Source organism: Tetrao urogallus (assembly GCF_951394365.1).
Source record: "Tetrao urogallus genome assembly, chromosome: 26".
Classification (NCBI taxonomy): domain Eukaryota; kingdom Metazoa; phylum Chordata; class Aves; order Galliformes; family Phasianidae; genus Tetrao; species Tetrao urogallus.
In genome coordinates this window covers 1,421,881-1,445,283 of record NC_136839.1, presented here as the reverse complement: position 1 = coordinate 1,445,283, position 23,403 = coordinate 1,421,881, and the positions used below count along the sequence as shown (strand labels likewise).

At 61.3% G+C, this 23,403-nt stretch overlaps 4 protein-coding genes across 4 annotated transcripts; 1 reads left to right on the top strand and 3 right to left on the bottom strand.

The window, feature by feature from the left end:
* Window positions 1–4,042: 4,042 nt before the first annotated feature.
* CDK5RAP3 (CDK5 regulatory subunit associated protein 3) lies at window positions 4,043–7,165 on the bottom strand (the record flags this gene model as incomplete). The annotated part of the gene is made up of 13 exons (XM_079547193.1): window positions 4,043–4,108; window positions 4,186–4,357; window positions 4,453–4,658; window positions 4,764–4,852; window positions 4,940–5,012; window positions 5,107–5,229; window positions 5,323–5,467; window positions 5,570–5,706; window positions 5,853–6,031; window positions 6,120–6,168; window positions 6,236–6,336; window positions 6,437–6,568; window positions 6,655–7,165. The coding sequence occupies 13 exons, from the start codon at window positions 7,163–7,165 to the stop codon at window positions 4,043–4,045; spliced, it is 1,983 nt and encodes a 660-aa protein (XP_079403319.1).
* A 1,121-nt stretch (window positions 7,166–8,286) lies between these two features.
* On the top strand, window positions 8,287–8,577 carry PRR15L (proline rich 15 like; the record flags this gene model as incomplete). The annotated part of the gene is made up of 1 exon (XM_079546981.1): window positions 8,287–8,577. One exon carries the CDS (start codon window positions 8,287–8,289, stop codon window positions 8,575–8,577), a length of 291 nt encoding a protein of 96 aa, XP_079403107.1.
* Window positions 8,578–10,984: 2,407 nt separating this feature from the next.
* On the bottom strand, window positions 10,985–12,645 carry PNPO (pyridoxamine 5'-phosphate oxidase; the record flags this gene model as incomplete). The annotated part of the gene is made up of 7 exons (XM_079547237.1): window positions 12,595–12,645; window positions 12,396–12,520; window positions 12,223–12,322; window positions 12,066–12,119; window positions 11,382–11,510; window positions 11,228–11,298; window positions 10,985–11,150 (listed from the first exon to the last, which is right to left on the bottom strand). Exons 1-7 carry the CDS (start codon window positions 12,637–12,639, stop codon window positions 10,985–10,987), a joined length of 690 nt encoding a protein of 229 aa, XP_079403363.1. The 5' UTR covers window positions 12,640–12,645.
* A 1,462-nt stretch (window positions 12,646–14,107) lies between these two features.
* On the bottom strand, window positions 14,108–20,223 carry SP2 (Sp2 transcription factor; the record flags this gene model as incomplete). Its single annotated transcript, XM_079547333.1, has 6 exons — window positions 14,108–14,208; window positions 15,035–15,228; window positions 15,325–15,499; window positions 17,778–18,078; window positions 18,640–19,593; window positions 20,161–20,223. The coding sequence occupies 6 exons, from the start codon at window positions 20,221–20,223 to the stop codon at window positions 14,108–14,110; spliced, it is 1,788 nt and encodes a 595-aa protein (XP_079403459.1).
* Between the last annotated feature and the right edge of the window lie 3,180 nt (window positions 20,224–23,403).

The following is a 23,403-nucleotide window of genomic DNA, read 5'->3' as shown; positions in this document are numbered from 1 at the left end:
TTCACCACGAGGGGCTCCCGCTGCCGACCGCCGCCCCCCCCCACAGCCGCCGCCGCCGCCCCTCCAGGCCCCGCCGAGCTCTCCCCGCAGCACGGCGGCCCCGCGTGAGGCCCCGCCGGGCCCGGCCTCCCCCGCCGCCCCGCCCCGGGCCCTTTAAGGCGCTCTCAGGCCCCGTGACGCGGCCCCGCGTTCCGTCCGCGCCGCCGGCCCCGCCCGCCGCTACCCGCTCGCCGCCGCCGATCGCTCCCAGCCCCGCCGCCGCCGCCGCCGCCGGCCCCGCTCCCGCCCTCCCCCTCCTCCTCTTCACACCTCCTCCCGCGGCGCCTCCGCCAATCGGCACCCGCCCATAGGAGGCGGGACGAAGCGGTGGGCCAATAGGAGGTGGTGCGGAGGAGACGCTCCCGCCTCTGTCGCCGTGCGGATGGGCAGGCGGAGAGACCAATCGGAGAGCGAAAAGAGCGGTTTGGACCCAGAGCTGTGTCCGGCGGACCAATCGGGGAGGAGAAACCGGCACAACGGCACCGCCTTCCGCGCGGATGAATGACGGGTCGCTAGCCCAACGGAGCGCGAGGCCCTAACCGAACGACAGCTCCAACTACCAACGAAACGACGTACAGGAGCCAGCCGCCCATCCGGAATCTTGAGTGACGGCAGCTTGCACCAATCGCGACGGAGCGCGGGCTCCGCCCCTTTTTCCCGCTGCTGTTGCCATGGCACCGAGCGCCCCAGGCCCACAGCTCAGGGCGAGGCTCGGGGCCGCTCGGCACGGCCGGCATCTCCGGGCCCGGTGACCTCGGGCCTCCTAAGCAGCCACCCGGCGAGGCCTGCGGTGCGGACACAGCTCCCGTGCTGGCCTCGAGGCCCGCCCCGCGTTGCCACAGCGCTCCGCAGGTGGAAGGCCGAGGGCTGCGGTGAGTCAGGGCCGCGCTCAGGGCCAGCACGAAGCCCCGCACTTCCCTTTCCTCATTACTCCATTCCTCGCTAATTAAAGTCTTTAATCTCACGCACCGGCAGCTGCCCATACAGAATATCCCTGCCTGCGATGTCTGCTCCGTTCTGGGGGTCAGAACTCCCCGTCTCCCACAGCATCGGAGGCCTGACAGCATCACCTCACACAGCCGCAAACGGCTCTGCAGGAACGGCAGCAAAAAGTCAACCTCATCCTCACCTGTGGTTGATCCCACAGCTCTGTGGGATGGGATGTCCCGCCAGAACCACGGCTCAGCAGCCCTCGCACCGATGGAAGGGCTGGAAACCGATCAAAGAAATAAACACGGAGCCAGTGTTATAAAGCCCTGCCGCCTCAGTGTGATTCCATCCCCATCGCTCGGGTGGCAGCCGGGCAGCACCGCCCCTGCTCTGCTATTTCTGCCACGCTTGCAGCTGCCCAGAGCAGCAGCCAAAAGCAGACGCCCGCGTCCTGCCCCAGAAACAAACAGGATGCCAGAGACAACAGTTCATCTGAAAATGTAGCAAGTGAGCTCAGGCTCTGACACCCAACTGCAGCACTTGTTCTGCTGGGGGGCAATAGCTGGGCTCCAGGTGGGGGCTAACGCAGCCCTGCTGGGGCTGTGAGCAGTGAGTGCCCGTGGCTGGGTGATATTAGCCAGCAGTGAGGCCCTTTTTCACAGTCAGTGTTGTCATCGGTAAAAAGTTCCCTCGAGCAGAGCTGGGAATCGAGAGACAAACAGCACAGACCCCCCCCCAAAGCAGGACAGCCCCAGTTACAGAGCACCCCTACCTGGGAGCAGTACACAAAGCACAGGACGAAGACCAGGTGGGGTGGCAGCAATGGATCCAAGCAGCTCGGTGGCGTGGGCTCGCTCTGCCCCAGCCTCACTAATCTGCAAAACAACCAGCAAACACCTACGAAAGATGGGGTGCGGCCCCAGCCCACGTCTTGCTGCAACCCTCAATCCGATGAGGTAATGGTGGCGGGCAGGGAGGGCGCAGCCCCACGGCGAGAGCACACCAAACCCTACAGCTGCTATAGGTTCCCAATGGGGCTGGAGAGCACGAGGACAGAGCTGTGTCCTGTGGGGAACAGGAGTGCATTAGAGAGGCTTGAAACCCCTCCTCGTGCCTCCCCATGGGATAGGGGTGGGCAGTGGGGCCCAAGGGTGCTGTCAGAAGCAACCTGAGCTGCCTGCCCCCAGCTGGGATATTTTTAACCCCTCCTCAGCAATGGGGGTTTGTTCTGTGCTGGGCATTAAGGCGCATCGATGCACCGGTGGCATTTGTCCTGCACAAGGCTGAAGCTGGGGATGAAAGGACACAGACACCCTGCTGGCCACTGGCCCCCGACAGCCCCCCTCCAGCTCCCACCCTCAGCATTAATAATGTCAAGAGAGTCCTTAAGCATAACGAAGGAGAACAGATTCATTGCTCCTACACCACTTTGCTGCAAACCCAAAAGCCACCAGGCTGCACCTGGGCCTCTCCCTAAACCCCTCTGCTCTGTCCCAATTAAAGCTTCTATGTCAATTAAAGCCTCTGTGCCAATTAAAGCCTCTGCATCAGCTCAGTCTCCTCTCCAACAGCTGTGCCGGGACCCAGGGGTGCCTCCAGCTGGGGCTGAGCCGCGGAGGTCACCATTCCACACCAACCCTTTGGAGGCAACGGTGACATTTGTGACATGAGCATCGAGCCACCCTCTATAGGTGTGTGACTGCGGGTCGTGACCCTCATCTCATCACAGCGCAAGGCTGGTGGGACACCGTGGGACCCCCGGAGGGTCCTAAAAGAGGCCGTCATCCCGCTGAGGTGGGTGCTTGCAGCCCTGTGAACCCTGGGCCACCCAGCCATGTGTGCCCACACCTACAGGGGCTGTGGGATCACAGGGTGGACGTGGTCCCATCGTCACCCCACAGAGCACCCCAACCACAGAGACCCCCCCCCAATCTCTCCCTCTAGCCGCCCCGCGGAGGGGCTGTTTTGCATAGCCCCGCCCTTTCGCTGCACGCACACCTAATATGGCACACGGCCACGCCTCCTTCTCGTTTAGCCCCGCCCTCTATCTGAATTCTCGCTCCTCGCTCCGTTCGCAGTCCTGCAGCGCCCCCTGCCGGCGGCACGGCGCAGTGCGGGGGGCCTCTGAACCACGCCTCCCTCCGAGGAGGGGGGGGAAACCAGGGGGGACAAAGCGGGGACAAAGCGACGGCGCTGCCGCCCGGGGTGTCACATCCGTCCCTGGTGCAGCTGTCGCCGAGTTGGGCATTGTTCTAAGGAGGAGAATTAGAGCCCCTTCAGCAGCTGCGCCACAAATAAGGGAGGGGTGGGCAACGTAGAGCAGATGGGCGGCCCGGGGAATTGAGAATTAAAGCCACCCCCCCCGGCACGGGACCCGGCTGGAGCCCAGAGCTCTGCATGTCACCTCCCCCCCCCACTGACTCTCCCCCAAAAGGGGGGCGGGGGGCAATAGAGTGCTGGGGGGGGGGAGTGGTCAGGGGGTGACGCCCATGGGTGTGGAAGACCGCCCCGAAGGTGCTGGGGGGAGCTCGGCCACCCCCTGTCCTGTGCAGCCCAATGGTGGCAGGGGCGAAGCTCTGCCTTCCCCCTCCCATCTGCCGGGGGGGGGGGGGGAGGAGTGTTGGGGGCAGAGGGTCGTGGTGGTGATTAATGGGGACCATCGCTCACTGTCCATAGGGGTGCGTGCCCCCCCCGCCCCACCCTGCCATAACGAGCGGGAGGAATAATGAGCGATGTCACTCCACTTTTCATCGTGATGGAAAGTCATTACCGGAGTCACCGCTGGCGACAACGAGCCATGAATCAACCGCTCTGCTATGAAATTAAAATCGAATTGCCCACCCTCGCCCCCACCTCCCAGCTCTGGGGAGGGCTGCACAGTTAAGGGGGGCGGGGGGTCATCTCTGGGCTGGGGGTTCCTCTCCTCCCAGCACTGAGCCCCTGTGTGGATGGAGCACAAGAGATGCACGGGGAACAGCTGCAGCTTTATTCAGCAGTGCCAAACCCCAGGCTGAAGCCACGCTACCATGGTGGGGGGTTTAGGGGGCAGCAGGACCTCACTGGAGGTTCCAGCTCACAGTGAGACCCCCATCAGGTGCACCGGGCGCCCGCCATAGCGCTTGGAGATGTCAGCTTCGATCTGCAAGAGAAAGCCCAAGGTGAGGGGAGGGCGTGCAGCAGGGGAGAGGCCGGGGGCAGCCCTGCTTGGACCCTCACCAGCTGCTGCAGCTCCCGGGTTCGCTCCTGCAGGCGGTCCAGCTTGGGCTCCAGCACACCCTGCTCTGTCAGAGCCTCGTGCCGCTTCCGGCTCAATGCCTCCCGCTTGGCCAGCAGCAGCTCTGCTTGGTTCAGTTTCTGCTGCAGCATCTCGCTCACACGGTCCACGTACCTGTACAGGGAGAGCAGCTCCTGCTTCACCTCCAGGATCCTCCCAATCTGCCCTCCCCAGCCCTCCAGTTCCCCAGATTTTCCCAGTGAGGCGACCTGGGGGAGGCGAGGATGATGAAGAGATGCTGCATGCGGCGGGTGCTCAGCTGATCCAGCAGCTCCCTGGTGCTGGCCAGCAGTGTGCCCACACGGGTGCTGGTTTGGCCCTGCAGGACAGCGGGGGCCAGCTGGAACTGGCTGGCAGCCAGGACATCGGCCTCCTCCTCCATCTCCACCAGGCGCTGAGCCAGGAACAGCTCCAGCTGTGGGGAAAAGGACGCTGTGGGGGTGGGGGGGGGGGGGGGAAAGGGGGCAGCCAGAAACCCAACCTATGCCTGAGCCGCCCCAGCGCTGCTGCTGCTGCTCACCTCCATGAGCTCATCAATGAATTGGTTCCGTGTCGCAGCATTCTCCAGCAGCGTCAGGGCATCGGAGCCACGGGCAACTGCCTCGAGTTCTGGGGGACGAAAGGGTTCAGCAGGGAAGGGAACTCTGCGGTCTCCACACACCGGAACCCACCCGTCCCCTTTGGGACCATGCTCACCCTCAGAGCCATCCTCCAACACCGTAATCTGTGCCTCATTGCTTTCAGCATCGCCCCAGTCAATGCCGCTGTCCTGCAATGAAAGAGAGAATGGCTGCTGACTGCAGGGCACCTGCAACAGCCCCAGGCATGGGGCCAGGCCCCAGGAGCAAGCAGCCAGCACTCACCTGAGGGCTTGGCTCTACCACGATGCCCCAGTCGATCTCATTATCCTGGGCTTCCCCACCTGCAGCAGTGTTGTCAGCGTCACCCCCACCGATCGGCTCCAGCGTGAAATCTCCCCAGTCAATCTGCAGCAAAAAGGGCAACGGGGCTCTGAAACCCGAAGGACACAGGCTCCCTTCCAGCTGCAGCAAACAGCTCCGGGCACTGCAGCACCATACCGTGTCCTCCTTTGGCTGCTCCGGCACCACCTGCACCTCTGGCTTCTCCACCCTCGCTGGCTCACACCCCGTCCTCCACTCATACACGGTTGTGTTGCCTTTGCTCCCCACGTACCGCAGCATGGGCACCACAGGCCCTTCTGAGCTGCCATAGGGACATCAGCAGCAGATGGAGAGGCCGCGATTCCCCCTCCATACCAAGGTGCTGCTGGGAGACCCCCAGGGACAGCGGTGCCCCCACACCCACCTCTGGCAAACAAACTCCACGCAGGCCTGGTACAGCTCGATGGCCTCAGAAAGCGCACCAACTCCTGCTCCAACCTCAGAGAGCAGCGAGGGCAGGTCCTGCACCAAGGCCAGCAGCTCCTGGCGCACATTGCTCCCCTGCGGATGGAGCAGGGACACATTGGGGCAGGGAGGCACACAGCCGAATTTCTTCCGGACTGCTTACAGAGCTGGTCAGGGGGCTGTGGGGTGACTCTCCCCATACAAAAGGACACGGGGTCCCATAACAGCACCAGGGGACTCACAGTGATGCCGTACTGCTTGCAGGAGGCGTAGAAGCGCTCCCGCAGCTCAGCAGCTGCCAGCTGGCACTCCTCCTCACGGCGGGCCAGGTCCTGCTGGGCCTGCTGGCAGCGGGCGATCTGCTTGCGCAGTGCAGGGACCTCATAAGTGACATTACGCACCAGGAGGGCAGCGAGCTCAGCTGTGGGGTGGGAGAACCATGAGGAGCTGCGATGGTCCCCTATGGCGCGCTGCGTCCAACCCCCTCCCTGGGCACCTCGCAGCCGTACCCAGGTAGGTGTTGTCCTTCTCATAGAGGGTCACGATCTCCTGCCAGTCCTGGGGAGGGGGAAGCAGAGGGTGAGGAGGGCACAGGAGCGGGGCACCCGTCCCCATCCCCGCTCACCTTCATGCGCTGGGATGAGTATCGCCCAAAGAGGTTCTTGGAGGAGGCCTCGGTGCCCCTGAGGATGTCCACGATGCGGAGGCAGTGCGAGTAGTGAATGGCTGTGCAGAGAGGAGAGAGGGGGGACAACGCTGTCACGGGGCTGATGCCCGGGGAGGGGGGGGGGGGAGCGGGGTGAAGGGTCGTTCAGGTTTCTCTCACCGGCGCCCGCCAGCAGCTGTGCGATCTCCTCGTGCTCGGGCATGTCCTGCAGTGCAGCCTCGATCTTCTGTCGCACGGCGCTCACCTGGGCCTGCCAGCGCAGGCCGCAGTGCCGCCGGTCCACCAACCAGTCTGTGGGGGGGAGGGGGGGCGGTGAGCGGCCCGAGCTGCGGAGCACGGGGAGCTGAGGAGGCCGCACTGCCCGCAGCCCGCCGTACCCAGCAGCTTGCCGGTCTGGATGTCGATGGGCACGTCCTGGTAGTCCCGCGGAGAGGCCTGCAGGAGGGAACAGACCTGACCTCTGACCCCTGACCTCTGACCCCTGAACTCCGGTCCCGCTGCCCACCTGCATCCCGCCCGCTGCGCGCCGTTCGCCGCCGCCGCTTCCGCTTTCCCCCGCCTGGCCCCGCCCCCCCGCCTCAGCCAATCCTCGCCGCGCACCATACGGCGCAGCCAATCCAGAAACTCAATGCTCCGTGGGTCCCGCCCCGCTTCCAATCCGGAGGACGCGGCTGATGGACAGTGCCACGCGCCGCTCCTCCGATTGGCGAAGAGGTGGCGGCGCTCGACCAATGGGAGCAGGGAGCTGTCGGGAGGGCGGGGCGCAGCTGATGGCCGAGGGAAGAGAAGCGTGCGCATGCGCGGTGCGATGCGGGGCTGCGCCGTGTCGTGCGGTGTCCCCACGAGAGGTGACCGCGGTGGCCGCGTCCCCACAAGCTGTGTCCCCATGAGCCACTCCTCCACGGGCCGCGTCCCCGTAGTGTCCCCACCAGCCACGTGTGTCCCCACGGGCCACGTTCTCATGAGTGGTGACCCTGCAATGTCCCTATGAGCCACGTCCGTGCGACGTCCCCATCAGCTGCGTCCTCATATCCCACAGCCCCATGAGTGCCGGCCCTGTCGTGTCCCCATAGCCCGCGTCCCCACACCATAGAGATGACAGCATGGCACCCTGCTCTGTGCTGGGCACTGGGAGGGTTCCATGCTTCCTTCCAATCCCCGGTTGCACTCCCAAATCCAAGGTGACAACAGGGACGGGGTGGGGGGGGGGGTCCTTCCCAGTGCCACCCCCATGGCTGCAGCCACCACTTCCCCGTCATGAATATTCAGCACAGCGTTGGCCCGGCCCCGCTGTTTGCTCAAGCAGGAGTGGTTTGCTCTCGGGTTCACCTTGACTCAGAGCAGCGGGGCAGCAGCAGGTGTGGGGCCCCGCGTTGTCCCCAGGCCGCTGAGCGGGGCAGGAGGCTCAGGTAGGGCATCACGGTGCTGTCGGTGGGAGCGGGATGGCTGAGGCCCCGAGGTGGCCGTATCCAGGTGACAGCAAATTGTCCTGGGAGCTTCTCACGGCCACATCTCCATTGCCAGGGTCTGTGAGACGTGGTGGCCTTTCCCCCCTGGCCTGGTACTCCAAAAGCAGCAGTGGAGGCACAATGCTGTGTCGGGTGCCAGAGCTGGGATGTGGGATGGGGTCTGATCTGTAGGATCTGGAAATGTTCAAGGCCAGGCTGAATGGGGCAGCCCGGTCTGGTATTAAATGCGGAGGTTGGTGGCCCTGCATGTGGCAGGGGGGGTTGGAGATTCACAATCTTTGAGGTCCCTTCCAACCCTGGCCATTCTGTGATTCTGTAGGGTCAGTGGAGGCACTGCGTGGGCACAGGGCTGCTGTCCCCGCACCAGGATGGGGCCTGGAGGGCTGGGAATCCCCTTCCTGCTGTGCTCACCTCAGCCACAGCAAAGAGGGAAACCATGCGGCTGGGTGAGCTGTGCCGTCACACTGCCCCCGTGCCACTTCCCCATTCCCCTTCCTGGCCCCGTAACGCTGCCGCCTCCCACCCAGGTGCCCCGCAGTCATGGCTGAGAGCCACAGCTGGTGGAAGCTGACCTTCCTGAGGAAGCGTAAATCCATGCCCAAGGTGCTGTATGACAGCCCCGACATCCACGCCGGCGACGGCCCCGAGGGTTCAGCTGAGGAAGGGACGCCCGACTTCGCCGCCCGCCTGGAGAAGATCGTGGATAAAAGCACCAAAGGGAAACACGTCAAGGTGTCCAACTCCGGCCGCTTCAAGGAGAAGAAGAAAGTCAGGCCCACGCTGGCTGAGAACCCCGGGCTCTGCGCAGACAGCGAGCGAGAGGAGAAATGAGGCTGGGAAGGGGCAGTTCGGGTCCATCCTGCCCCACCATGGGCCCCCAGTGCTGCCCCATTGGGATCCCTTGACACAGCTGGGGGGCTCAGCGCTGCACCCCCCTGAATGGCACTTTGTTAGGAAAACGGACTCAGATAGGACTTTATTTAAGGAAAAAAAAGCGAGAATCCTATTTAAATGCAGCCCCGGTGGGCGCTGGCTGCCGGCTCACTGGGTGACAAAGAGGGGATGGATGGGGCAGGGAGCGCGGCAGGGCACAGCCCCAACGCCGTGCAGCCCCTCGCTGTGCTGTGGGGCACCCATGAGCAGCACTGGGCTGAGTCCTGCTGGCACAGGGCAGCCCAGGACAAAGCACTCGGGGCTCAGTTTGGCTGCAGGACCACTGGAGCCCCTTGGCTGTGTGCTGCCCTGAGCAAACACAGAGCTGACGCCAGGACGAAGCCCTGCTCATCCCCAAAGCCAGAGGAGCTGCGCGGCCCTCTGTGCTGATCTTTGCACTGCTGGATGCAGCCAACCCTGGCCAAAGGATGGGCCGCTGCTGAGGAGACCAATGGGACCTGGGAGGGCTCCAGGTTTCCCAGCAGGAGCTGCGTTGCTGCCCAGGACCGGGAATTGCTCTTTGCTCCCGGAAGGGGAGAGCTGCTCACAGACCGTGGCGAGGGAGCCGAGCTCACAGCCTCTTCTCTTTTTGCTGGTCTTATTTTTTTATTGTGGAAGCTGAGCCTTTCGTGAGGTCTTCCAACTGTTCTTTGCGAATAAAGCAGGTCTGGGAACAAAGGGAGCGTGGTGGCTGTGTGTGTGGCAATCCCAGGGAGCTGCAGGGTCTGGGGCAGCTCCAGGGCTCCATTCTGAGCTCCCGGTGCAGCTCTGGCTGTGCTGTGAGTGGGGCCCACGGCACGCAGGGAACCCCCAGCCCCACTGCAGCACAACAGGAGCACCCACAGCCTGGCACCACGCCGTGCTGGAGCTGCCCCTTGGTGCCAGGATGGCTGCCCTGCCCACAGAGCGTACCTGAACTCACCAGGAAAAGCAACGGCTCTGTAACAACTGTAAAAGCTGAACTGCGCCAAAGCGCCGGGACCCAAACCCCGTTTCTGTGGCACAAAGCCTTTGCCAATGCTTCTCAGCAGCCCCCGCCCTGGCTGTTTGCACACTGAAGACGTGGGTTCACAAGGTGCTCTTTGTCCCATGCTGGCAGTGCTGCAAGGTTCCTGCCCAGAAGGGAAAGGAGGAAGGGGGGCAGCGGGGTGACGCCCATCACAGCAGCGTCTGGGCTCCAGCACCGCGGGGACGCCTACAGTGGGGGGTAGAAGCAGCTGTGCTTGTCACCCAGCATCACCCCAGGGCAGAACCGGCACCAGCAGAGCCCCCAGCCCCACAGTGGGACACACAACGACCACCCCACCCTACGCTGCTGAGCACCACGGCGGCACTCAGCCAGGGATGAGCGCAGGGAAGGACCAAGATGACTGCATGACTCAGTGCGATGGGGGCAGAGGGGCAGACGGAGCTGCTGGGGCAGGGGAGCACCCTGGAGAGGTGTGACGCAGCCGCCTGGCTCGGCCCAGCAGCTCCTTGCTGCCACCTCCCATCGCAGGCTGCGCTCAGTCCCAGGGGGTTCCCAGCTCCTGCACCACAGCACGAGGATGTGGGTGGACCTGAGCCGTGTGAGGACCCTCCTGACCCCCCTGCTGCCCCGAGAGCCAGAGGCTGAGCGCACAAGTGCACGGAGCTGGGAAAGGGGGAAGGTTATCAGCGCCTGGTTTCACTGGGAAACGGCCCAAGAGCAGAAGAAGCAGAGGCTGAGCCGGCAGCACCATCTGCTGGGAAGAGCAGCCAAGCCCAGCTCTGCTGGGTAAACATTAACCCAAACACCGCACTGCTCCGCTCTGATCGAACTTTATTGTTTCCACGTACAGGCAGGGAGCGGCGCCGGTACAGATGGGGTGAGGATTGGGGTCCCACAGCCCCACAGAGATGGGACACACAGCCAGCCAGGAACACTCACAGCAACATCAGAGCCACAATTAAAGAAGTTATTGCACCGACTGAGCAAAAAGGCGTGATCCTAGCTAAAACACAAGGCATGATTGGTCCCAGCAGCAGGGCAGGATGAGGGCAGGGGATTCACCAGTTCCTTTCCACAATCATTCACGTGATTAATTAACACCACCAGTCCCAAGGGCAATTGCTACTCACACGCTGGCAGGGGGAAGCAGGGGTCTGTGGGACCGACCCGCCTCTGCCTGCTGTGAGCACAAAGGGATCTGGGTTCTCTGGGGTTGAACTGAGCCCCCCCAGCACCACCAGGGAAGGGCAGAGCGAGGCCGCAGCTCCTCAGGACACAGCAGGGGACACGTGGGGGGGATTTGGCACAAGCGAGAGCATCCAGGAATGTGCAGCTTCATGGGGAAAGGCGCTCGAACACCCAGCCATCCTCACCCCGATGGGTCATTTGTCCCAGGGGGGCTGCGCTGTCCTGCAGGCGCCGAAAGACGATGCGGTCGTGCAGGCGGTTGGTTTGGCCCTGCCAGAACTCCATCACCTCTGGCTGCAGGATGTAGCCTCCCCTGGAGGAGAGAAATGCAGGTGGTGAGGGGCACTGCGGGGTGTGATGGAACCATGGCTCCCTACCGGCGTGGCTCACCAGTAAGCTGGCTTTGGCACTGCTGTGTCCCGGTATTGCTCCTCCAGCTCTGCGTTCTTCTTCCTCAAATACTGCAGGGAAAGGGAAGGTGTTGAAATCAGGGCAGGATCGTGGCGGCTGGGGGGAGCCCTGCTGGTCCCACCTCCCTGCTCACCTCTCTGTCTGGGATGACGGTGCTCTGTTGGCTGACCACTGCCCCAATCTGGCTGCCCTTAGGGCGGGAGTGGAAGTACTGCTCCGATTCCTCCTCCGACAGCCGCTTCACTGAGCCCTCAATCCGTACCTGGGCAAGGCAGGGATAGGCGAGCACTGGTTGCCTGGGGGCCCAACAGCCCCCAAAGCCCTTGACCTCCTCATCCCATACCTGGTCTGGGCTCTGTGTTGTTCAGACTCACAGAGTTGAGTTAGAAAGGACCTTTAAAGGTCATTTAATCCAATGCTGTAATGAACAGGGACACCTACAGCTCAGGCTCAGAGCCTCACCCAGTCTGACCTTGAAGCTCCCCAAGGATGGAGCATCCTCTCCAGGCAACCTGTACCTCACCACCCTGGCTGCAAAAAACCTTCTCCTTATATTCAGTCTACATCTCCACTTTCAGTTTGAAACTGTTTCCCCCTGTCCTATCCCAGCGCACCCTGCTACAGCATCTGTTCCCTCCCTCCTTACAGCTCCCTTTGCACAGGCCCTGCCCCTCGCAGCAGGAAGGAAAAACAAGCAGCCAAATCCCACCTGGAGAGCCCGAACCTGAAAGCACGAATCCCAAAATCCCACAGAGCCCCGAAGGGGGGGGGGGGGAAGAAGGGGGAGACGCGACCTCACCCCACACCACGCACACACCTGCCGGTGGAGCGGCTCCCAATAGAAGACAACAGAAGCGAAGGGGTTGGCATCCTGAAACGTGGAAAGGGAGAACAGGAGAGAGCCGTCAGCGGCCACGCAGCTCCGGAACAGCTCCGCGGGATCCCCGCTCGCAGCCCCGCAGCCCGGCGCTCACCAGCTCCCTCCCCTTGCGGCTCTCGTAGTTGGTGAAGAAGCGGAACCCGTCGCGCCCGAAGCCCTTCAGCAGCACCATACGGGCCGAGGGCCTCCCGTCCCTGCGATAGCGGGCAGGGGGCGGTCAAGGCCTGGCGGCACGGCCCCCCACACGCCCCCAGCCCCGGCACTCACCTGCCGCACGTGGCCAGGCACATGGCGTTGGCCTCGCCCACAGCCGGGCACCGCGCCGCCTCCGTGAACCAAGCCGCGAACTGCTCGATAGGGTGCCGGGAGGCCAGGTGCCGCTCCTCGAAGGCCTGCGGGCACCGGGGCGATGTGAGGGTCGGGGGATCCCCGTGCCGAGGCCCCGCCGCCCCCGGCCGGCCCGCACCTCCTCGTCCCCGCGGTAACCCATCCTCAGCGGCCCCAGGTCCATGGCGACGGCAGCGGAGCGGCACCGAACGGCGCACCGCCGAACCCCGCGCTCCGCTATATCCCCGCCCCCCGCAGATCAGCCAATAGAGCGCCGCGCTGCGGGGCGGCACCGCCCATCAGGGGGCCAATAGGAAGCGGCGTTGCGGCCGACCCCGCCCACCGGCCTCACCGCCCTTTCGCAGGTGTTGAGCCAATAGGAAAGCGCGCCGCGAGGGCACCGCCCACCGGCCTCACGCCCATGTGGGAGCCAATAGGAAGCCGCGTTGAGGGAGGCACCGCCTACCGGCTACACCCCTGCTCGGGGGCAGGCAGCGCACAGCGCCCCCATGCGGTGGGAGGACGGGGGCACCGGGAGCGGGGCTGGGGGCAGCGGGGGGGGGTGGAGGCGGGGAAAGGAGCTGGGCGGAGCGGGGTTTGCCTCTGGCGACCAAATTTATTGAGCAAGAAAAGCTCCCGGCTGCCTCCACACCGGCCAACCGGTTACAGGTAATTAGAACAGATCTGTCACAATGCAGAAAACAACCGTGGGCAGTTACAACTAAAAAATAAAGTGGATCTGTTTTAATTTAAAAGCTCAAAAATAACAAGCCATATGTTTTGTTTCGTTTTGTTTTGTTTTCTTTTAAACGCAGTAAACACAAAAGCAATATAATCTATGATACAATGTACACTATACACAGTCCGGGTTGGGGAGGAAGCACATAAAGGAGATTAAAGTCCCAAGATTGAAAGGGAAACGCCACGTCACTTGGAAACAGAAAGGAGTGAGAAAGAAATCAGAGTGAAAGGAACCTTCATTGCTGGAAAAGAAACGCAGGAGAGTGGGGGGAAGGAGAGAAGTGGGGAAAAAAGGGGGGGGAAGGGGGAAAAGGGGGAGAAAAGGGGGAAAAAGGGGGAGAAAAGGGGGAAAAAGAAATGGGAGAGGGGGAGGGCAGGTCTGAGGAGGGAGCAATTAAATAAAGATGGGAAAAAAAAGCACTCACCATACACAGTGTTGGTAATCGGGAACAGGGAGCGTAAGGCAACGATCTCCATAGAAAAAAAGGGACCTTCCAAAGGGGTTTATATAGATATTTATAACTATTTATAGATTTTAAATATAAAGTAGGAATGTGCTGTTGGAGGCGTTCTCGGCCCTCCCGCATCGGAGGGTGCAGCCCCTGGTGTGCAGAGCCCTGCGCGCCCCGCTGTGCCGGGGCCATGCCGGGTGCTTTGCCCCACGGCTCCACGAGGGGGATCGGCCCCTCTGCGAGAGCTGCTTCTGCGTGAAGCCCACACGGTGGCAGAGGACGTCCCCTGAGAGCTGTGCTGGAGGGGACACGGCTGCCCTCAAAGGGCGGCCGGGGAGACTGGAGTGCTGTGAGGGCGGTGGGGTGACAGGTCGGCGCCTGGCGGATCCTCACCGTGACCCCTCAAAGGATGGGGGGGGCGGGGGGGGGATTTGTTTGTTCAAGACGTGGCTCCCAGCCCTACAAGTTCTTGGTGATCAGGTGGGTTTTATAGTGCTTCGTCAGGTGGTCGCTCCGCATGAAGCGCTTCTGGCACTGCGCGCACTCGAATCGCTTGTCGCCTGCGGGGAGAGCAGAGGCCGTCAGGGTTGGGGGACCTCGGGGACGTTGTCACCACCCACAGCCCTGCTGCGTCCCCACAGCTCCCAGTCACGGCCACAGGGACCTCCCATGGAGGTGGTGATGCCCGTGGCAGGTCCCATTTGCAGCCCCGTGGTCACCTTGACAGCCCAAAGGCAGCGAAACGCCCCTCAGTGTTCACAGAATCATAGAGTGGCTTGGGTTGGAAGGGACCTCAAGGACCATGAATCTCCAACCTCCCTGCCACACGCAGGGTCACCAACCTCCCCATTTAATGCCAGCCCAGGCTGCCCAGGGCCCCGTCCAACCTGGCCATGAACACCTCCAGGGATGGACGGGGCATCACAGCCTCTCTGGGCAGCTGTTCCAGCACCTCACCGCTCTCACAGCACAGAACTTCCCCCTGACGTCCAACCTCCATCTGCCCTCCCTCAACTTCAAGCCATTTCCCCTTGTACTGCTGTTATCTCCCCTTGCCAAGAGTTGACTCCCCTCCCGTTTATAGGCTCCCTTTAGGTACTGAAAGGCTGCAATGAGGTCGCCCTGCAGCCTTCTCTTCTCCAGGCTGAACAAGCCCAGTTCTCTCAGCCTGTCTCTGCAGGGGAGGCGCTCCACCCCCCGATCATCTTTGCGGCTCTCCTCCGGACCCTCTCCAACAGCTCTCCTTCCAATCCCTTCCCAGTATCTCTACCACATCCTAAAGACAATCAGAGGCAGCCTGAGATCACCCCAGCCCTCACAGAGCGTGGGCTACGATTCAGAGGGCCGCCCTGGGAGCGAGAGAGGGGTGCATGCAGGGCCACAGACCTGTGTGCGTGCGCGCGTGCCGCTGCAGCTCGTCGCTGCGTGTGAAGCGCTTCCCACAGAACACCCAGTTGCAGACAAAAGGACGTTCGCCCGTGTGCAGGCGCACGTGAGCACGCAGCAGCGAGGTCTTGCGGAAGGTCCGCCCGCATTCGGGGATGTGGCAGATGTGCTTCTTCTTCCCTTGGTCCCCAGGCCTGGTGAGGAATGCAGCGGGGCAGGCGTCAGCCCTGCAATGGGCGCAGACCCCCCCCCCTATGAGCTGAGCCCCCTCCCCTCTGCGCGCCGCTCACCTCTTCTCCCCATCCTTGCAGTTGGGGCAGGTGCACGCCATCCGCCGTCGTTTTTCTCCCGGCTGCATCTCCCCGGCCAGTGCTTGCTCCATCTGGAGCTGGATCTGGGTCGGGCTCAGGCCGCTGATGGTCAGATTGTTGCCAGAGACGTTCTGCACAGTCAGCTGCTGTTGGCCTGGGGAGGGAAACGGGGAGTCAGGTTCTGCCCTGCGAGCCCCCGTGCCTGAGGGGCTGCGAGTGTCTCCATGCTGCGTGCACTGAAGCCCTGTGGAAGCGGCTGGCCGGGGGAAAGACCACGCGTGTGGAATGGGACGGAACCCAGCTGGGCACCCCAGCCCCACATGCAGCATTGCCACAGCCCCGCTGCTACATGCTGGCCCCAAGTGGGGCTGGTAAGTCCCTTTTTTTTCTGAATATACTGTGCGGTTTTTCAAAGTTTTTGGTTTGATCCTTCGGGGTGGGGAAATGACCAAAGAGGAAACAAAAAAGAAACTTTGAAAAAACGTGCAATATATTGACCAAAAAAAAATGGGACTTACCCCGGACCCTAAGGGCCGCTCCACGCTCGGGCACTCACGGAGGTGGCAGCCTGGGCCCCGCACAGCACCCGGGCAGCCGTGATGGGGGCTGGAAAGAAGAAGACGGGGTCAGCATCAGCAAGCTCTGGGGGCAGCAGGCAAGGAGAAGGAGAAGGAGAAGGAGAAGGAGAAGGAGAAGGAGAAGGAGAAGGAGAAGGAGAAGGAGAAGGAGAAGGAGAAGGAGAAGGAGAAGGAGAAGGAGAAGGAGAAGGAGAAGGAGAAGGAGAAGGAGAAGGAGAAGGAGAAGGAGAAGGAGAAGGAGAAGGAGAAGGAGAAGGAGAAGGAGAAGGAGAAGGAGAAGGAGAAGGAGAAGGAGAAGGAGAAGGAGAAGGAGAAGGAGAAGGAGAAGGAGAAGGAGAAGGAGAAGGAGAAGGAGAAGGAGAAGGAGAAGGAGAAGGAGAAGGAGAAGGAGAAGGAGTGGGATCTGATGGATGAGCAAAGAGGAGGTCACTGCACAGAGGGGATGCGGGCAGAGCAAAGGTGTCAGTGCAACACTGCGAGGAGAAGTGCTAAGCCCAGGGTGAGGGCAGCTCTCTGACAGCACGGCGATACACACAGGCCCTTCTGGCCCTTGAGAAAACCAGGCTCAGCCTCCACTCGTGGAGCCAGCAGGTCCTACCGGTCCCCTCACAGCCAGGGCTCAGCACGGCCTGGCCAGCCTTGTGGCACGGTGCGGGGAGCGGCGCAGACAGCAGCAATATCTGCCTGTGCCATCTCCTGACACCCAACACAAAGCAGCAATTAAAAACCCCTTTAAAAGCTACCCCAGTGATGACAGCGGTCCACTGCGGAGCACTAAACCACACTGGACCACGTTTTATGCTGACATCGTTTAGTGGAGCAAGAAAGAACAGCTTCTGACTGCAAAACCCAGTCGGGACTCCTGCTGGTTCTTGCTGGGAGAGAAACCACCGAACGTCAGCAGGTCTTTCTGGATCACAGAGCAGATAAACGTCCTCAGACCTAACTTCCTCCCCTCAGCTCCCTGCAGCTGCCAGCTCTGGGCTGGGGACAGTTTGCCAGAGCAGGGAGGACGGAGCTGCCATGGGGACGTGCAGCTCCTGGCGGGCAAAGGGAGACTGGAGTGCGCCAGGGCTGTCTGTGGCTCACAGGCCCGGGGCTGTGTCTGGTTATTTTCAGTTTAAGACACACACTTGTTCCACAGAGGAGCTGAGGGAGTGGCAGTGCCTCATGACACAGCCTGCATGCGTGAAGGCACCTCTCCTGGTTTGGCTATGGGCAGTATTTGGCTATAAAGCAGCAGCATCCTCGCTCGGCAGCACTGCAGGTGCAAGGAGAGGTGACACAAAGTCATCCCTGGGTGCAGCTCACTGCCCCTGCACAGCACGCAGGAGAAAACAGAGTCACTCAGGGCCCCAAAGCAGACACGGCAGGGTAAATTTTTCACTCAGAGGGCAGTAAGGCCCTGGCACACTGCCCCTGTGTGGACGCTCCACTCATGAGGTGCTCGAGGCTAGGCTGGATAGGGCCCTGGGCAGCCTGGTCTGGTGGGAGGCAACCATTCCACAGCAGGGGAGAGTTGGAACTGATGATCTTTAAGGTCCCTTCCAACCCAAGCCAGGCTACGATTCCACGTCCTGCAGCTCAGCACCACACTGCAGGTCTGTGCTAACTGCTGTCCCTGACAGCCAACCAGCAGAACAGCCAAAGAGCCCCCCTACGAAACACACAGAGCCTCCTGCAGCGAAGAGAGCTAGAGAAGCTGTTGACATCTAACACCCACCAACGTTCAGCCTCGGGATACAAGGCTTGTTTACAGAGCTGCCACATCCCAGCTGTGAAGAGCACCGCTGGAAGGGGCCGCCTGTCCCCCCCCCGTCCCTCCCGCCCGCCGCGGCGCAGCACGCAGCCCACCTCCAGCATTGGTGATGGTGACAGGCACACCCTGGACCTGCACCCCGTTGATGTTGATGGTCTGCATGGCCTGTGCTGCAGCTGCCAGCTGGGCTGCACTCAAGCTGATGACTCCTCCGGCAGGCGCGATCTTTGGCAGCGGACGCTCCTTGCGTGCGGTCGGTTTCTTGCTGCTGGATGCTGTGCCAGAGTTGCGGGACACGGGGCTGCTGCAGGAGGTGCTGGATGGAGCCACCGTCACGGCCGGGGCTTCCTGGAGCAGCACTGTTTGCAGTTCACCCGATGGTGTTTTGAAATAGACCTGATGGGGGAGGGGAGGGGGGGGGGGGGGAGAGAAAAAGAATGAGACTGGTTGAAGCCAGCAGGGAAGGGCAATCTCCACTCAGAAATCCAGAAGTGTGGGCCTGCAGGAAGCCACAGAGAAGCTGCCCACGCCTCTTAAGACACTGGGCCTCCCGCAGACTGGTCCTGGCCCCGCAACAACAGCAGAGGGCTGCTTTAGCTTTGCAGCCTGGTTTCCAAAGGTAACACCAGCAAGAGTCCTGCAGCCTGTGAGTCTGCTCTCCCACCTCCCCAAGCTTCTGACAGGCAGGATAACTCCAGCCTGAGCTGAAAGCGCAGCGGTTTGCAAAGACACGGTGCTCCTAAAAGTCCTGTGAAAAGAGGCAGCCAGGGAGAGGCTCAGTAAAGCCCCAGTGAGGGAGCGGCTGCACTCCCAACCCTTCTTGGGCATCAGAGAATCCACGCCTGAACCTGATGCCAACCTGGGGATGTGTCTCACAAAACTCTTCAGCTTTTTAAAAGCCCGAGGAAGGGCTTGGAGTAGAACCAGGGCAGAGGGACGTCACAGCAGATGATGTACCTGCGTAGGAGCCGACTCTGTCGTCTGGATCTGGATGTTCTGGGAGGACTTCTGGGGGACGGTGGGGAGCGTGGCTGAGGCAGCCTGGACCACACGCAGGGCCTGCTGTGGGATCTGCACCACCTGGGACTCCTGCTTGGGCTGCACCACCTGCACCTGCTGCACCACGGCAGGCTGCCCAGAGCCCGGGCTCTGCACGATCAGCAGGTTGTTCCCCGCCTGGATGATGTTCTCCGCCGTCGTCTCTATCAACACCGTCTCCACCTGCTCGGCCACAGCCACGGCGGAGGGCTGGCTGGGTGACATGGCTTTCTTTCGAGTCTTTTTGCCAGGCTTTGAGGGGCTCTCTGCAACCACCTGAGCCTGCGTGCTCGACTCTGCAGCGTTCACCAGGTTGTTCACAGGCAGGGTAAGAGTCACGTTGCTGCCACCGCTTAACTTGACCACGTTGCTCGAGCCCTGCACCGGTGAAGCTCCGCTCTTCTGCGCCGGTGCTGGCTTGATGGGCACGGGCTTGTGAGAGGATGAGGATGGGGTGAGAATGGCCTGATTCGTGCCTGGAATAATTTGGATCTGGTTGGTGAGGTTGGGCTGGACTTGGATGGTCTGCCCCCCTGCAGCCTGGATCTGGGGCACCGTCTGGTACTGGATGTTTGCAGACGAGCGAGTCCCTTTGCTGATGACAGTTGGGTTCTGAATGGCAAAAACCAGCTGCCCCCCGGGGTAGGAGGTGCCAACCTGGGAGCCCTGGATCTGGAAGAGATTCCCTTTCGACGACAGGATCCCGAAGCTGTTCTTACCAGAGCCCAGAGGGAGAGGAGCAGGTTTGATGGGGACAAGTTTGCGAGGCGTTGGCTGAGGAGGGGCAGGAGGAGTCACGGCGGCTTCCACTGCTGGGGGACCAATTTTGCTACATGTTGCTGCGAGGAGGGCGAGCGGAGACGGCTGGGAGTCCTGGGAACCAGGAAGGAGACAGGCATGTTAGAGCCAGGGTCTTAAACCAAACAGGACTGAGATTGAGTCAGAGAGGGAAAGGCTACACGCTATCGAAAGTAACTCAGTCCGCGCCAATTAGACACTGCTTATTAAGTGAGCTGCTTAATTAGCCGTATCACGTGTGCCTTTAGCTCGCCCCAGTCACACTGCTTTTAGCCATCAGGATGCTGGCTGCCTTTTAATCCCGTGTCTGTGTTCTTACAACCTCCATAAAGCTGCAGACGCCCTTCAAGTCTGCTGCTACTCACACCCATTACACACACCCCGCAGTGCTTCACGTGGTTTTAATCCCAAGACCACCTTGTGAAATCAGCTGCTAACATGACCCAAGAGGTCCTTAAGGAAAACACAGCACTGCTAGGAGCAACAGCTCTGCCAGGAGTGAGGACTGGAGCTGGGAACGTGTCCAGAATGCAGCTCCCCAGCCTGTCTTGCAAGCAGAGCTCCTCCTGTGGGGCACGCTGCCTGCAGGCCCACACCTGGGGCACTGCCCCCGGCCCAGGAGCTCACAGCACCTGCACTCACCTGGGCAGTGGAGGCAGCTGGCTGCAGGTATTCACTGGGGCTGACGGCAGCAGTGGCAGCCATGCTGTCGCTCGATCTGCAAGGAGGAAGCAGAAAGACAGGAGTGAGGAGAGCAGTGAGAGCTGAGACCATCGACGTCTGGGGCTCTGCATCGTCACCCAAGATGCGGAACCTTGCGCGCCTTCAGCTGGAGCTGCAGAAGGGGTCAGAGATACAGACTGGTGTTTTCCCAAGCTGGAAAAACATTGTTTCAATTATTTGGGTATGTTGTTGGTGCTGAATGTTTGCAAGTCATTATGTAATTAAAAGGTCATTTGGGGGAACAGCAGAGCTGCTGGCGCTGGCTGGCAGCGGGACCTGAGGAAGCTGAGAAAAGCCACAGGAGAGCCAGGAGGGCACAGCAGCACAGGCACAGACTCCTAAATCCTCACCATTTGTTACCTCTTTTCTTCTAGGCTGGAAAGGTTTCATCCACAAAGCATCCTTTGGCAAATCTCCCACTCAACCCCATCCAGCGGCCACTGAATGGTTCAATAGCTTAATAGTATTTGCCTCAAGAAGGTGCCAGGGAAAACTTGTCCAAGCTCGAATTTCTTTTATTACCACTGCTGACGATGTCCTGACTTCAGCAGGGAGTTATGGCCAAGCTGAGGAATAACGAGCGCTTGGGATTCATGGAGGGCATCTCTGAGCTGCAGCCGTGCTGGGGTTGTGCACACAGACACCCAGACCAGAGCAATGAGATGCAATGGCAGGGCCACACTGCAAGGGAGACACATAAAGCACGGTGCCAGACAAAACAAGTTGTGTAAGCACTGCAAGTGGCTTTCTGCTGCTCAGCAGGGACTGGGAGGGAGCAGTGGCAGGGCGCTGGTGGATCCCACGCAGGCGAGATGTGGGGCTGAGCAGGGCTGAACGGGTGGCACAGCGCAAGGAAGCCGGACACGGGTTGTTTCACAGCTTGTCAGAGGCAGAGAAGCGTTGAAGGAGAAAAGTCCACACTCCAGACCCTCTCTGCAGCAAAGGTGAGAGGCACTGCGTGCTCACAGCCAGAGAAAAGGATGCGTTCTTCCTGGAAAGCCAGGAGCTTGCACAGCTGCCCAAGCCCAAGGGCTGCACCCTTCCTTTCTGCAGAATTAGGGCACTGCTGAGGATTAGCAGCCCTGACTACAAATAAGAGCAAGCTGAGCTGGCTGGAGAGAGAGACATCAGAGAGATCCCATTAGCACGTACAAATAAACATCAGTGATGACAGGGGGGGGGGGAGAAGTTTCCTCCTTATACAACCTGTGTCTCGGCCTGCAGTGACACTGTCCCACCCTGGAGGTGACACAGCACTGGCAGCACGCAGCTCAGCTGCCCACGTGTTCACCCAGGGTTCCTCCTCGCCACAACGCATCACAGAGCTGACATTTGCTCCGAGTCAGGCACGCATTCACACCCCATGGAGAATTTCAGGCCCCGTTTGCTATCCTGAAGCCCCCAGGAGAGCCTCAAACAGGAGAGTGCTTTCCATTGAGGCAACTGAAGAGCGGCAATTCATAAAAGTCCTTTTTTTCCAGCCACTCTCCCGTTCCCCTCTGCTTGTCACAAGCACAGTTTTATGTGGAAACCATCTCCAAACAATGGAAACAGTACATCTGGTGCGTTCGTCCCTGCACAAAAACCAATTTAGTTTGGAAACTGTGCCATTATCTCTAATGTTCTCCCAGAGATGCAGAGAGGATAAATGGTTTTTTCTCCCCATCCACGAGAAACCCAGCTCTTTGGCCGGCAACGCACAGCCCTGCAACACTGGGACAGGAAAGCTGGCACCTGCACACAGTCACACAGCAGCTCCTGCACCCTCTGGGGACGCTGTGTGTGGTTTAAGATAGCAATTTCAAGCCTTATCACGATAGCCTTATCTTTAATTAGCTGGTGTAACAGCCCCGCTCCGATAGAGGAAGCGCTGCTCCGCTTTGCAGGCACGCAGGGCACACAGTCTGCCATCCAGGCTTTCCCTGCTCCCGAAATGCCCCTCCTGTCCTGCAGAAATCAGTGCTGTGCTCAGAGATGGGTGCTGACAGCCCGGGCAGCTGTAAGGTGATGCACAGCGCTGTGTAATGGCCTTCTTTTGGGGAAGAGAACACGAGCCTAACTTTCTGCATCTGGTTTAAAGCCAACAGGACGGAGCCCATCAACTCAATGCAGTGTTTTTAAACAGCTCCTGGAGCACTCAGGTGACTCAGAGGCCCCTCAAAGACCTCAGCGTGCCACCAGCACTCAGAGCCACCCAGGGAAGCACAGCCACGGGGAAAAAGCGACCCCCGGCTCCTTCTGCACACACAGCACAACAATGCCGACCCGTGAGCGCTGAGCCCTGAGCTCAAGCATTGGGAATTCACACCTAACAGCGGGACATCGGGCAGCTCAATCACAAAGCAGCCAAGCCTTCCGAAGAATCACTTCGTCTTCTCTTGACAGGCGCAGACCGAGCGCTGCCCGGCCTTATCCCGCTATTCCACACCAGCTCTGTGTTTTCCCATCCCGGCCAACCCCCGGGACACGGAGCGGGGCGAAGCGCAGCTCCCGAGGTACCGAGAGACGCCTCGGGGCTCCAACCGCGCAGCCCCCCCGGGCAGCCCCCGCCCCGCCACGTACCGGGATCCACCTCCCCGCCCCCCCCCCCTCTCCCGGCCGTAGCGGCGGTTCTCCCCGGGGAGGCGGGACGAGGCGCCGGGCCCGCCCCCACCCGGGCCCCGGAAGCGCCGCCCGCCCGCTCAGCGCAAGGCTTGGGCGGGCCGAGAAGGCCGCGTTCCCCTTCCTGACCCGACCGTGCCGGCTCCGCCGCTCCCCCCGCACGACAACCCCCGCCCAGCCGCGCCCGGCCCCGCCTCGGACCCGCACAGACCGGCCGAGGCGGCGGCGGCGGCGGCTCCGACCCCCTCACGGCGCCATCTTCCTCCTGCGGGGCTGCTCGGGCACCGCCCTGCGCGACCCGCCCTCTTGGCGGTCTCCTGCCCAATCTCCGCCCGGCTCGCGGGCGCTGACCAATCAGCTAGCGCCGACTTCTTGATCGGCAATTCCGCAGAGCAATGGGACGCGGTGATGGAGAGACTGCTCCGCCAATGGGAGCGAAATGACAATATGACGGACGGAAGCGGAGATCCAATGGGAGGGCGAATCTCTGATTAGCATCTCGACTGGCCAATGAGGAGCGTGCGCAGCCCGTCACCATCCTCTGATTGATTGACAAGGTCC